The following is a 15,567-nucleotide window of genomic DNA, read 5'->3' as shown; positions in this document are numbered from 1 at the left end:
TGGGGAATTGTAAAAGAGAGAAGGGAAAAGGAGAGAAATCAGTGTTCATGCCGTCAGGTTGGAGGCTATGCATTCATTGAAGTATGGCATTTGTGTGAACAGCCAATATAACCAAGGATGTGCTGGGGGCAGCCTGCAAAATTTCACTACACATTCCATCGACAGCATAGAATGCCCATGTTGTTCAACACAACAACAGAACAATACCGACAAAATAAGTCCCTATCCCCTACCCTCCCACACCCTCATACACTCAGGGCTGGCTGCCTTTGGGCCGCCAGCGTTGGCTCCGGACTCTCAAACACACGGGGAACAGCTTTGACTGTTGCCAAGGGATTCTACGTTCATCAGGGGGATCAGCCAAGGTAATGTTCCGTCCCAAAGACTGTTCCTCTGACAGTGCAGCACGCTATTTGTTCCCCTTTATTTATCTGTTCAACGGTTGGACAAACTTGGCTTCTTCTCCCTAAGGCAGGGGGGAGACCTCATAGTTTGAAACTATGAGAGCTGTACAGTGTCTTGAAAAAATAATCAGCCCCCACAACTATTCTCACATTTTTACTGTCTTATTTTCTAAATTTGAAATACATTGAAATAGGATTTTTGAGCTAATCTACAAAACATTGTGCATCATGTTACATCATTGTGCATAGCTACAGCTATATAGGACCCTGGCCAGACCCCACTTGGAGTTCGATGCTCAATTCTGGTCACCTCACTACAGGAACGATGTGGAAACTATAAAAAGGGTGTGGAAGCTATTGAAAGGGGTGCAGAGGAGATTTACAAGGATGAGAATAGGTTGAGTGAACTCGGCCTTTTCTCCTTGGAGCGATGGAGGACGAAAGGTGACCTGATAGAGGTGTATAAGATGATGAGAGGCATTGATCACGTGGATAGTCAGAGGCTTTTTCCCAGGGTTGAAATGGCTAGCATGAGAGGGCACGGTTTTAAGGTGCTTGGAAGTAGGTACAGAGAAGATGTCAGGGTAATTTTTTTTATGCAGAGAGCGGTGAGTGTGTGGAACGGGCTGCTGGCGACGGTGGTGGAGGCGAATACAATAGGGTCTTTTAAGAGTCTCCTGGATAGGTACATGGAGCTTAGAAAAATAGAGGGCTATGGGTAACCCTAGGTAATTTCTAAAGTAAGTATATGTTTGGCACAGCATTGTGGGCCGAAGGACCTGTATTGTGCTGTAGGTTTTCTATGTTTCTATGTCAAATCAAAAGAAAAATTCCAAATTCCAATTTGCTAAAAATTAAAAACCAAATTTGTGAGGCTGAAAAAGTATTCATCCCCTTAGTAATTACTACGCTAACTTTCCTCAGGTGCCATATGACCTTACCAATTCACCCGATTTGTTGATGTAGAAAATTGGAGGATCACCTGTTTTCAATGAATTCATGAGAATAAATGCCCACTCTATCTGTATGGTCCAACAGTATGGTAGATCTTCAACTGACCAAACTAAAATGAAGACAAAAGAGCATCCAAGACTAGTAAGGAAAGAAAATAGAGAAGCACAAATCTGGGGAAGGGTACAAGACCATCTCAAAGGCATCAAACATACCTTGGAGCTCATGAAAAAGTGGGAAAAATATGAAACTACAACCACCTTGCCTAGGTGAGGCCGCGCCCTCTGGACTGTAGAAGAATGGCACTTGTAGGAGAGGCTACTGTGACGCCGGTAGTCACTCTGAACGACTGCAGAGTCAGTGGCTGCAACTGGAGAAGAATTTCATGGCTCCCCAATTTCTTAGTCTTTGCGCAAAAAGGGTATGGAAGAGTGGCAAGGAAAAAGCCTCGGCTTTAAGAAAAAGCATATCCTTGCCCATAAAGACTTTGCAAAATGTCACTTCAAAAAGATATGGTGAAGATGTGGAAGAAGGTCTTGTGGTCGGATGAGATTAGAGTGGAATTTTTTGGCCTCAGCATGAAGGGTTATGTATGGTGTAAATCTAATACTGCGCGTCAGCCAGGTAACACCATCCCTACTGTAAAGTATGATGGAGGTAGCATTATGCTATGGAGATGCTTTTCAGCAGCAGGGACAAGAAATTTGGTCAGGATTGATGAGAAGGTGAATGCTGGTAAATACAGAGAGATTCTGGATAAAAACCTGCTAGCTTCTGCCAGAAAGCTTAAACCGGGGAGGAAGTTCATCTTTCAGCAGGTCAGTGACCCTAAGCACACTGCCAGAGCAACTGTGGAGTGGTTTCAGATGAAGAAAACTGATGTCCTTGAGTGACCCAGTCATAGTCCAGACCTTAACCCAATCGAACTCCTCTGGTGAGACCTCAAGGTTGCCATCCACTGCCGCTCCCAAACTGACCTGGCACAGCTCGAGCAATTTTGCAAAGAGGAATGGGAAAATCTCATTCCATTGCCTTGTTCAAAGCTAATGGAGACTTATCCAAAAAGACTACTGGCTGTAATAGCTGCGAGAGGTGTCTCAACTAAATACTGAACAAAGGGGTATGAGTACTTTTGAACTGCTGACATTTCAGTTTTTGAATTTTTCATTTTCATGCTTTACAATTTCCCCTGATTTTTGGGGGATCTACTGTGAAAAGAGGAGAGCATGTGATTCACAAATAAGTAATGTCAGTCAATCTGATCAAAATCCCTGGTTGTAATACTCACTTATGTGAACAAAGGTCTGGGGGCTGAATGCTTTTGCAAGGCACTGTACATAGGGTAGACAGTATCTTTTCCCCAGGGTAGAGATGTCCAATACCAAAGGACATGCTCTTAAAGATCAGAAGGGGGCGGTTTAAAAGTGATGTGAGGAGAATGGCAGGTGTTTGGAATAGATTGCCAGGAGTAGTGGAGGGAATAGGAATTTAAGAGGCTTTATGAAGGGAATGGAGGGATATTATACACTGGAAGAGCATAAAGTAGCGTCAAGGTCAGCATGGCATTGTGGGCCGAAAGGCCTGCCCAGTGTTGTACCGTTTGACGTTCTATCTTCAATGCGGAGCCAAGTGCATTGAGCAACTGATGAATTTAAACAGGAATGACTGAGTCATGTCTCCTGGTAGCCGCCTGCCGCAGTGTTTCAGCGAGTTAGCAACAGGAACTCCCTCGCGAGCGAAGTGCTGTCAACAGGGAAGGATGGAAATTTATGTCATAATTTGTGTTCCAAGTATCGCGGGTGGGATGTGAGCTCCGCTGCCTTTCGAACTTGCAACTCAACAGCTGATGTTAACATCATTCAAAAAGTTCAAAGTAAATGTATTACCAAGGTACGTACATGTGGGCATATACTACCCTGCCCTGCGTTTACTTGCAGGCATTCGCAGTAGGGCAGAGAAATACAATGGAAACAATTAAAAACTACACACAGACAAGGAATCCGACACTGAGTTAGTGCCTTTAATGTAATAAGGTATCCCTGGGAATATCACAGGAGAGTTAGAACATGGAGCAGTAAAGCACAGTACAGACCTTTCAGCCCGCAATGCTGTGCCAACCTGTTAACCTATTCTACGATCAGTTTAACATTTTCCTCCTGCATAATCCTCTGTTTTTCTTCCACAGAGTGCCTTTCATGCCCCTAATATATCTGCCTCTTCTGCCACCTCTCGCAGTGTCCATGCACCCACCACTCTCTGTGTAAAAACCATCCTCTGACATACCCCCCCCCCCCCGCCACACTTCCCTCCAATCACCTTAAAATGATGCCCTCTCGCATTAGCCACCTCCAACCTGGGAAAAAGCCTCTGGCTGTCCATTTGATCAATGCCTCCGATCATCTTACAGAATCAGATTTATTGTCACTGACGTATGTCGTGAAATTTGTTGTTCTGCAGCAGCCATACAGTGCAATATATTAAGTAAGTTACAATATGAAATATTAAAAAAAAAGAATAGTTCAAAAGGAGAGCAAAATCAGAGGTAGCATTCATGGACCATTCAGAAATCTAATGGCCGAGGGGAAAAATCGGTTCCTAAATGTTGAGTGTGTGTTTTCTTCTACCTTTGCACATCTGACAAGTCACCTCTCATTCCCCCTTTGCTCTAAGTAGAAAATCCCTAGCTCACTCTAACTTTCCCCATATGATGTGCTCTCTAAACCAGGCAACATCCTGGTAAATCTCCTCTGCACCCTCTCTAAAGCTTCCACATCCTTCCTATAATGAAGCAACCAGAATTGAACACTGAACACAATACTCCCCAGTGTGGTCTAACCAGAGTTTTATGGAGCCTTAACATTACCCCACGTCTCTTGGTAGAGAACGGCAGTTGGCGGTGTTGGTAGAGAAGGTTTGCCTCACAATAATCTAGAATGGGTCTCCTTCCCCCACACCACCACTGAGTCTGCATAACGATAACCAGCTCAAACCTTTATGCACAGGTAATCGCCACCATCCCGACCAGCCGCCTGAAGTTCCTGAAGGAGGCAGGCCACGGCACGACAAAAGATGACATCCCTGAAGGAGAACTGATGGAGGACAACGATGAAATTGACCATGCAGAGATGGAACTGCGGCGAGGGCAGATCCTCTGGTTCAGAGGTCTGAATAGAATCCAGACTCAGGTATGCTGACAACCCCATAGCCCACCACAGCAATGGATCCATGACTGGAAACTCTCACTCGAAAGGAATTAGACCACCTGCTCCCCCCAAAAGCTGCCAATCCCCACCCCCTTTACCAATGTCTCTCACTGAACTGATGTTTTGTTTTAAATAAGACAGTATTTATGTGAAAGGTCCCTTCTCTAGGTAATGTCCACCCACACCTGTCTCTAGAAGCCAATTGTACACCAATTCTTGTCTATCTGGCCAAAAAAATAACCTCTCCTCCAGGGTTTCTGTTTTTCTGTCTTTTCCCTTCTCTTGACATAGCTCTTAAACATTTTACATTTTGCTTACGTTCCTTTACTGTTTTAGTCTTGTTGTGGGGTGCTTGAAATTGTCCGGTGTAACTGCGACTCTACGTCATTCCTTTGATTTCCAGCATTTTCCTTTCCATTCCTTCTCCTTTTCTCCCTTTCTTTTCCTCCTTCTCTTTTCCTCCAAGTTCTTCCACATTCGCTGCGTTGTCCTATAGTCTCTGTCTCGCTCTCATCTTCCCTTGCCATCGGTCTTTTGTCTCCTCTGCTTTCACTTTCTCCTGGCTCATCAACCCACCCTTCCCCTCCGCTGCCAGCTCCCTCTCTGAATTCCATTGCTGACTCCCCCCGCACTGCCTCCCTTTCGTTCCTGCTCTTCCTGTCAACACGCACCCCCATTCCTTGCTCCTTGCCTTTTCTGTGTCCTCTACACTCCACACCCCCAACCCTCTCTGCCTTGGCCCTTGCTGGCTTCACTCTCCTCCCCCCCTTCTCCAACCCCTCTGGCTCAACTCTCTGCCCCTTTCTCTCTTCCAGCCCCCCCGGTCTCTGCCCCTCCCCTCCCTCCCCATCTCTAACCACCCCCCCCTCCCTCTGGCCTTTCCCCCCAAAGTACCTCTTCTCTCTTTCTGTCTTTGCAATATGGAGCAAAGCTGTTTTATTCTCTGATTCTTTGCAGATGGGCGTAGTCAACACCTTCCAGGGTGGACCTTCCTTGCAGGGAGCGTTGAGAAGGCAGCCCTCCATAATCAGCCAGCACCACGATGTAAAAAATCTTTCTACCCCAACACATGTAGTGCTTTCTACTGCCAATACTACACCTGCCGCTTCTGCTACTACCACAGTGGGGCGTGAGTGCTGGTTTCTTACAAACTGCATGTAGTTAATATCATCTCTGTCCATGCACTTAACCTCAACGAGCCTTCTTCCCCCTTTCAGTTTCTGAGTGTTCTCATTTCAAACTTTTTTTTGTTCTGCTTTTTATTTCAAGGGTTGCTGCATCTAAATGTTTTTTTTCCCCCTTCTACCACAGGAACGAAGCGTTTCAGATAAACGGTGTCACTTTTTCTCTCTCTCTCTCTCTGAAAAGATGTACAAACTAGGGGTGCAACGACTATTGAATGTTTTTTTTTAAAAATCCGTCAGTTGGACCAGTTCCATATGGTTTCCTGACTTATTGAGAAGCTGTAACTTTATCCAGTGCATCCAGCTAAAGCGAGGCAAATACGTTAACACCATACTTTTTTTTCTTTTTCCAGATTGTTTTGTAATAAAGAAATAATAATCACATTTGAGAATCAGAATCAGGTTTAATATCAGTGGCATATGTCGTGAAATTTGTGGCTTTGCAGCAACAGTACAATGCAATACATGATAAAACTATCAAATATAGTAAATATATATATAAAAATAAATACGTAGTGTAAAAAGAGCAAAAAAGGAAAAAGTGATGTTGTAAGTTTTTGCTTATTGAAACCCGTAACTCATTTTATTGAACTCCATAACTAAACACAAAAGTGCGCTAAAAATCCTTACATAATAATGTCATCACATTAGACCAGCCTCTTAAAGCGAAACCCCAACTCATTGTCGGGTGTTGTGAATTATGTATATTTCTCCCAGTTACATTACCCTACAAGGTACTGCGCTTGGGTTCATTGCCCGTTCAGAAATCTGATGGCAGAGGGGAAGAAGCTGTTCCAGAATTATTGAGTGTGTACCTTCAGGCTCCTGTACCTCCTCTTTGATGGTAGCAACGAGAAGAGGGCAATTAGTTATTCAATAAATTGCACCAGCTTGATAGAACTTAGACCAGTACAGCACAGGAACAGGCCCTTCGGCCCTCAGTGTTGTGCTGACCCAATTACATTAGTAATCAAGAGGGCAACTAAACTAACCCCTTCTCCCTACACAATGTCCATATCCTTCCATTTCCCTCACATACATTCATCTGCCTATCAAAACATCTCTTAAAAGTTCCTAATGTTTCTGCCTCTGCTCTACCCTTGGCATCACATTCCAGGCACCCACCACTCTTGCCCCTTACATTTCCTTTGAACGTACCCCCTCTCACCTTTAAAACATGCCCTGTGGTGTTAGACATATATTATTTCACAGATCTTCCCTGACAGCAGGTTTAGTTAAAGCCTTATAAACTTGATTCAGTGGATTGATTTTGAGGGATTCATTTTGGGCCACAGAAACAGAGAGGTGAATACTAAATCGGGCATGATCGAATGGCAGGACGGACTCAACGGGCAGGACGGCCTAATTCTGCTCCTGTGACTGACGGTCGCAGTGTGTTCTGTGTCTGGCCCTCCTGTGTTATCGGGAACAAGACCATTCAGCCCATTGAACCTACCTCCTCACTCGAGAGCAGGGGTTCACAACCTCTTTTATGTCATGGACCCTTGCTGTTAACCGAGGGGTCCGTGGACCCCAGCTGGGGAATCTCTGCTCTAGGTCTCACCTCCTCTCCACTCCCCTGCCTAATTTCCACACCCTTGGATTCTCCCCCTTCTTCCCCATTCCATCAGTGACTTTCAAAACTCTTATTACTCACTTAATACTCGTTCATTTATTTGGAAATAGCATCGTAGAACAGGCCCTTCCGGCCCAGTGAGCTGCGTGCCCAGCAACCCACCTATTTAACCCCAGCCTAGTCACAGGACAATTTACAGTGACAGTTACTTTGGACCATGGGAGGAAATCGGAGCACCCGTACGAAACCCACACAGTCACGGGGAGGACACAGAAACTCCTTACGAGGAGCGCTGGAATTAATCTCCGAGCTCCAACACGCCCAGCTTAAATAGCGTCACGCTAACGGCTATGCTGCCACGTCGAGCCTCCCAACGACATTCACGTGGCATCCCGCTACACCACCATGAGTACAATAATCTGCTGAAACGAGACTTATGCTACAGTATTTTATCTCCGATGTATTGTCCACATTGAGGACAATGGCAGTGTAACCGTTGCACACATAGTTAGAGCTGTTAGCCAGTGTTGTGAGAATTGGCCTAGTATCTTATTTAAATCATTTCAACCACAACGTGTTACTGACGTCCCTGAAACGCATCACAGTCACTCAGTGTAGAATACTATTCAGAACTTGTATAAGTACTATACTTCAGACAGTTTAAGCTCTGCTGAAGTTGATATCCACACAAAGCAATTTCCCTGAGTTCAGGTTCAAGTTTACTGTCATTCAACCGTACATATGTATACAGCCAAACGAAACAATGTTCCTCCGGACTGTGCACAATACAATGCATATAACTCACACACAACACATAAAGTAATATTACCATAAATAAATTAAATAATAAAGTATCTCAGCATCAGAATCATACGGTGTGAAATTTGTTGTCTTTGCTGCAGCAGTTCACTGCAGTATATCGGGTTGTCACGGTAGCGTAGTGTTAGTGTTAACACAACGACCCAGGTTCAGTTCCCGTCCGCTGCCTGTAAGGAGTTTGTATGTTGTCACTGTCACCGCGTGGATTTCCTCCGGTTGCTCTGGTTTCCTCCCGCAGTCCATTTGGAAGGTTAATTAGTTATTGTAAATTGTCCTGTGATTAGGCCAGGGTTACATCAGAGGATCGCAGCTCGAGGAGCTAGAAGGGCCTATTCCACGTTGTATCTCGGTAAATAAACAAATAATGGGGTGTGAATTAGAGTAAATATTATATAAAATAGTTAAATTAAATAAGTGGTGCAAAAATAGAATTCAGTAAGTAGTGAGGTAGTGTTCACAGGTTCAATGTCCATTCAGAAATGGAATGGCAGAGAGCAGGAGCTGTTCCTGAACACATTATGGGGTACAAAACAGTAGCACGCACCTCATCAAATCTAATTGGATTTAGCATTCAGGCTGATAAAGTGCTGGTGCTCTGAAGTCAAACTGTGTAGTAACTCAGAAAACCTGATGGCGACATAAAAATAACTATAAGTGACAAGAATGGCTGTAGTTTTCTGTTGCCGAGTTGGCAGAGTTAACGGTTGTCCAGGTTCAACAGCCTGAAGCTTGTGGGAAAGGAGCTGTTTTCGAAACCTCGAGGTCTGCCTTTTTAGTGCAACTCTGTCCTTGTGGAGTTCAGATTTTGGTGGAGATCAGGTCAGGGGACGTTGCCAAGTACAGGAATGTCACAATGTACCTTTGCAGACACCTGGTAGATTGTAAATTCTTTGTGTATTCATACATTCTTTTGTAACTCAGCTGTGCCTGATTCTCTAAAATCTTGAACAGAGCAGACTTGATGGGCCGAATGGCCCAATTCTCCTTCTGTGTCTTATGGTCTCATACACAAAATGCTGTAGAAACTCATGAGGTTTCTCAGCTTAAAACATCCACTCTTTATTCCCCTCACTGATACTGCCCGAGTTCCTCCAGCATCTTGTGTGTGTGTGTGTGTACACATTCCTCTAAATGTTTCTGAAAGAAACAAGCAATCAGCGTTTAATCAAAATTGCGCTGTTGCGTCACTGTCACATTGCTAATTCACTGACCCTTGGTGCCGGGGTAAAAGGGAACTCAGTAATCATGTTTTACAAATCCCATTCTGTTGAGAACCCAGAACTGATTGTGACATTCCTGTAGTCATGTGATAGTGAAGGCTGATGAATAAATATTCAGAATTAAATTCCATTGTGCCTGCTCAAATATTCTTTGCACCTCTGGCAGATGGGTTTTATTGTCTATTAATGTAGCTTGAGCTCGCAGTGTAAATGTTCGAGTGTATGCCCAAGATTTTTTGAGGTTATAAGTGCACAGGAATTGGCTCCACCAGTAGAAATGGGGAACTGTAACACGTGGCTTACCGGCATTTTTCTTGCAGTGGGAAATAAACTACTGATTGGGTTCTCGGCCCTTTTAATCTTTTGGAAGCACCAAGCTGTAAATCGGATTCAAGAGGCTCTGGGTATCATCTGCAGCTTGCTGAAGGAACTCAGCAGGTCAGACTGCATGTGTGGAGGGGAATAAACAGTCTGGGACCCTCAGCCTGAGATGTCGGCTGTTTATTCCCCTCCATAGATGCTGCCTGATCCACTGAGATCCCCCAGTATTTTTGTGTGTGTGGTGCTGTGGATTTCCAGAATCCCTCACGTTTATCATTTGCAGTTGGTCCTGTGGTGTTTGCCAAATGATAGACACAGCCAAACAGCGTACTATTAACACCAAATATCTACCGATCTACAAAGGGGATTTAAGAGCCAAATCTTCAAGTACAACTAATTGGTAACTGGGCACTTAAGTGGGGCAGGGAAATGTTTTGGAATTTAAGGGTAGGGTTAGCTGCATAGTTGGACACAGTTGCAGTTCAGCACTGGGGTTGTGCAGCCTGCAACAAGTCGAAACAAAGGTCATTTCCTGAATTCTGTCCATGTCCAACTGCAAATATAGTCTGCGGTGGATGGGGAATTACTGTCCAGTCTTCCTAAACAGTGGCTCTAGACGCTACCAACTCCTCTGGGGAGAACTCCTGTTTGCAATCCGTGAGCAGCTAATTACTGGAAAACTGACCTTTTTTCAGAGGAAACTAATCTCTCTATTTCAGGAGAAGACTATGCCTGCAGATCGTGTGTTATTTATGTCCAGTGACTGTGCTGTGTGTTGTTTCTGTGGAGACTGCAACTGTTTACTTTCTGTCGTCTTCCATTTGAGCTTTCAGCAGCTTTGCCTCAGGGCTGGCGAGCAGTCATGTTGTACGGAATTGTAAGACATAATTGTGTTTCCCTTCCTACTTGGATCCCTGAGTCAGTAGGGCCTGCAGACATGAAACTTGGGTGCACTTATTTATAAAAATAAATAAGTTGTGCGGTCAGACGTTTTGCTTTGGAGATTAAAAGAAGTTTAATGGGATGGTGAAGTGTGGCACTCTTGCACTTGTGTAGATTATTCCTACCCAGTAATGTCTGTCCTGACCGCATTATTGCCCGGACAGAGGAATTGACTGCTATTTTAAACCCCACTCCAGAAGTTGTAAAATTACGAGGGGTATAGATAGGGTAAATGCAAGCAGACTCCCCCCCCCCCCCCCCACTAGATCCACTAGACTGGAACTAGAGGCCATAGTCAAAACAGTTAAAGTCTGTCCTGAGCCTTATAGGCTCATCAGGCCAGTGCTTATGCCAGTTTCCGTGGCGTGAAGCAACTGAGAGTACAAGACTCCCTCCCCAGATAGGACGCCAGTCTATCACGAGGTTAACCCCCAGCATTTTGCTGGTACTCATTTTCAGCTGGGTGGTCTGGAGCACTGTGTGGTTAAGTGCCTTGCTCAAGGACACAACACGCTGCCTTGGCTGGGGCTCGAACTCACGACCTTCAGATCGCTAGTCCAGCACCTTAGCCACTTGGCCACACACCACACATAGGCAAAGCAGGAAAGGTGAAACATTTTGAGGGCTAACTTCTCCGCTCAGAGTGTGATTTGAGCTGGATACAGGTTTGATTGCAACAGTTAAGATAAGGTAATTGGATGAGAAGGGGTATGGTCCAGGTGCAGGTCGATGGAACTAGGAAGTATAACATTTTGGCGTGGACTAGATGGGCCGAAGGCTCCATGACTCTGAGTTTTTTGTATCGTATAATCTATCACTTATGGGGCTGCTGCTAAACAATAGAGAAAGAGTGAGAGTTGAAATAAGTGAGACTAAATTGAACCAGAAAGAAAAGTTCCAATTTTTCCTCACCAGTACAATCTGGAAGCAGAGATCATCTAATAAAGAGAAGATCAGAGATTAGCTCTAATTTGTCGCCGGTACACAGAAACATACGGGGAAACGCATTGTTTGCATTAACGGCCAGAACAGTCTGAGGCTGTGCTGTGGCCGTGCTTCCAGCGTTACAGCAGCTTGCCCACAACCCGTCCACCTCTGAAATTTGGGAGGACGCCCAGGCAGTCAAGGCGAGGTCATGCAAACTCCTTGCGTTCAACAGTGGGAAGTGAACCTGTCAGTTGAGACAACATAACTGTCCAAAGGGGGACCTGGACTGAGAAAGGAAAATTTGACAAGGTAAAGCAGACAATTAAATGACTCTAACCCCCAAATGGCCTCATTTATTTATTTAGAGAAACAGCAGAGGAACAGGCCCTTCTGGCCCACCCAATTACCCATGTGACCAATCTTTGGAATGTGGGAGGAAACCAGAGCACCTGGAGGAAACCCGCACGACCACTGGAGAATGTGCAAACTCCTTCGAGACAGCGGGAGGAATTGAAGCCAAGACGCTCTCCACTGTGTGACTTTGCTGTACAAAGCCAATCTTGAAATGTCCCTGAGTGCCTACTTTTTGTCCTTGACAGTCCAGATGTGCACTTGGGTACCTGGGTGGGGAAATATTATTGTATTTCAGAAACTTTGGTTTTAGATAAAGGGCAGAAAATTTATATTTTCTTAGAAATGTCAGTGGTCACCAATAAATTAGGGTTTCCCACCTCCTTGTGACAGTGCCCCATCCCCACAGCAGAATGGACTCTGACCCCAACAAGACTTCAGCTAACTGTTACAGAGAGGGGAATGCCTCAGGTCATGTTTTTTTTTGAACAGAGCAGGGGATCTGAGAGGAACTTGCGAGATAACTAGTCAAAAAGTGAGGTGCCATGGAATCCGGAACCCATCCCATTGCTGTTGGATCATAATCAGGTTTAAATATCACTGGCATATGCTGTGACACGTGGTATTTTGTGACAGCAGTGCATGGCAACACATAGTAATTTTTAAAAACTATAAACTACAATAAGAAATATAAATAAAAAGAATTAAATAGGCAGTGCAAAAAGAGAAGAAAAAACAGTTGTGAAGTAGTGTACATAGTTCATTGTCCATTCTGAAATCTGATGGCAGAGGGGAAGAGTTCAATTTCTCCGCAATCTTTTCTACTGCATCAAAACCCTTTGGATGGAAAATTAATTAGTCTACCTGTTTGCCATAAGGAATTTAATTCCTAAAATCAATTGATTTCCTTCAGTGTAATCATCTTCTGGGTAAATAAATACTTCTGCCAACATGCCTTATCAACTAATCTTACCTTTCTTTTTAAAAACAAAATTCCGGTCTATAGGAGTGCCTTAACTCACCTCTCATATCTCCAGCCCTGTCAGTTGAAGCGAGGTGGCAGCATTAAAGCGCAGTAATTGTATTAGACCGCCAGTCTATTTTGTTCCCATCACCAGTTGACAAATCTGCATCGAAAGAAAGTCATTGTGTCTTTGTGTGCATCTCTCCCTACGTCACAGGAGGACAAACAGCTGCCTGATGTATCCTGGTGCCTTTTTGTTGGGGGGTGTGGACAAAAAGGGGGTGAAATTCAGAGCGAATCCCAAGTCTCTAAAAATCAAAACCACGTTGCTAATTTAAGATTTTAAGCTATGCACAGTGTTAAACCGAAGTGAAATCCCCAGGTAAGTTTGTTCCTTAATCTAACAGGAAAAAAAATGCAAAAAAAAATGTCTTTACAAAAGCACTTTTCCCTAAGAATGCAATAACTGGACTGATTGGGCAACCGTTTGCCACTAACAGTTATTCTATCTAGTACACAGGGCAACGATTGCAAATTTGTTTTACTGGTCTGTACTTAGAATACCTGTACCTTGATTTTATCCTCCCCATTCCCCTCAGTTATTCTAATGGTGTTTAGCTTGCAGAGTGTGTTAGCCTGGTCTGGGGTTTCTATTTTTCCATCCGGACAAGGAATAAAGGAAGAAGGTATCGGGAAGATGGGCCTGTGGCGGTGGGGTGACCGAGCCACGGGCCTGTTGTGGGACGTGGAACTGTCAGGTGAAACCGGTCCCTTAAGATTTGCTTTGATCTCAGCAGTATGCAGCTCTACCCTTTGTGTGCGTGTGTGTGTGTGTGTGTGTTGCAGAGTGGAATATTGGGCCTATACTCAAATGTTTACACACATTACCTTTTTTTGCTCTACTTGCATGTTCGTGCGCTGCTCTCTGTGCACCGTATGTTCAGCTTAACCTGCTGATTTTTTTTTACTGAAGCACCACCATACCAATATAATGACTCCAAGCATGGTGGCTGTGTAACGCGATTCTGTCGTGTGGTATTCATTGTTGGGATTGTGCTCATTTCTTTTGTCTTTGTTCGTCACTGTTACGTTTACTTTTCCTTTACCTATTGGTGTAGAAGGCAGTGCCCAACAAGACCAGTTTGGTCTATTCTGTTTGTATCTTTACAGTAATCCATCATTTGAAACTGGTTGGAGTTGTCAGTGGACCCCTTTGAAACTTGAAACTCACTCATAGCATTAGTACCTCTGTCTGCTCATTGTGGAATCCCATACCTGAACCGTGTGTCGTGGGGTATCTCACTGCTTTATGATGTCCGATGTTTCTGGTGTTACCTTTCTGCCGTTCTGTACAAACTCCGCCCCATGTCATGACTAATCCCTGTTGACTACTCTTAAACACAACGGAACACAGGACAGTGATGATTAATCAAATAAGTACCTGTTTCATCTGGACCTTGTCACTCCACCGAGTCCACCATAAAAGATGTGGGTTTTCCAGAATTCCGTTTTGGATACAGTGCAGAACAAGCCCTTCCGGCCCAACGAGCCGCACCACCCAGCAACCCACCGATTTTAAGCCTAACCTAACCAGGGGACAATTTACAATGACCAATTAACCTACTAACCGGTGCACCTTTGGACTGTAGGAGGAAACCAGAGCACCCGCAGGAAACCCACAGGCATGCGAGAAGAACGTGCGAACTTGCTTGCATAGGGACGCCAGAATTGAACTCTGAACTCTTGACGTCCTGAGCTGTAATTGCGTCATGTTAACCGCCATGCTACTTTGGCGCCCATTTCCATCGATAACCTGGTGACTGTTTAACGCCACCGTTCGAAGGGAGTGGTGTGTCCTAAGCACAGACCCTTAGCTCTGTTCACACAGCCCCTTGGAACTGTGTGACATTGTTTGGAAGGGGAAATTGGCAATACTTTTTTCAAGAAAGTGCTCACATTTGCTTAGCCAGTGTTGCTTTTTCCAACAAAATTACTTAACCCTATCTCCTCCCCCACTGGGGCAGAAGCCACCACCTGTCGCTTGCCAGAATCCCTCTGTCCTGGGCCAGTCTTTCAGGTTGTCCCCAGGTACAGCCCATCTTCAAAGATCCCTCTTCTCCCAGGGATGAGGTCTATGGAGCTGCTGATGGCGTCTCTGTAGCTCTGGGTTTTTATGGGATGTGGTAGTTAACCCCGTGCCCAACCCTCCTGTTTCGCAGCTGAGCCTGGAACTGTCCGTGGCAGAGTTAAATTTATTTATGGAGTTATTGATTTTCTCTACAGTATACATTTTAGAGTCTTGTTACTTTTTGACCATTCATTCCTGTTCATACAATCTCATTATTCCAAAGACCACTAACTAATTGGACTTCATCATAAGAAATCTCCACTTTCCCTGTTGGTGACACCCATGATGTTCTCATCTTCCCACCACTGTCAAGACCTTTCCTTCAAATATTGTAGTTACCAGAAATGTTATCATCACTTTACCATAAATAATCAGATTTTGCTTAAAAAACCAATTTGTTACCATTTAAATCAGGCATTGAGTCTCCATATAAGTGCTGTATCTTTATTCGGAATTTTCGGTTGAAACTAATTTTAATTTTTCTCCATTTGTCATAGTTGCATTTCCAGTGTTGTGTTAATTTATATTACAGCCTCCACCGCACCCAGCCCTGACCACAATCTCGACAATATGTACG

At 44.4% G+C, this 15,567-nt stretch overlaps 1 protein-coding gene across 11 annotated transcripts in view; it reads left to right on the top strand.

Moving 5' to 3' along the window:
- LOC140210098 (plasma membrane calcium-transporting ATPase 1-like) overlaps positions 1-15,567 on the top strand; it is a 350,393-nt gene that overhangs the window by 323,478 nt on the left and 11,348 nt on the right. For 10 of the 11 annotated variants that reach the window (XM_072278933.1, XM_072278939.1, XM_072278940.1 and 7 more), the window contains one exon: positions 4,358-4,540. In XM_072278933.1, the coding sequence (XP_072135034.1) occupies positions 4,358-4,540 (183 nt within the window). Of the gene's footprint in view, positions 1-4,357; positions 4,541-5,515; positions 5,630-15,567 lie in introns of all 11 variants that reach the window. The other variant, XM_072278941.1, reaches the window with a different exon arrangement.

The sequence above is a fragment of the Mobula birostris genome, chromosome 14, assembly GCF_030028105.1.
Source record: "Mobula birostris isolate sMobBir1 chromosome 14, sMobBir1.hap1, whole genome shotgun sequence".
NCBI lineage: Eukaryota > Metazoa > Chordata > Chondrichthyes > Myliobatiformes > Myliobatidae > Mobula > Mobula birostris.
The sequence above is the reverse complement of the archived record's forward strand: the minus strand, read 5'-3'. Positions and strand labels throughout refer to the sequence as shown.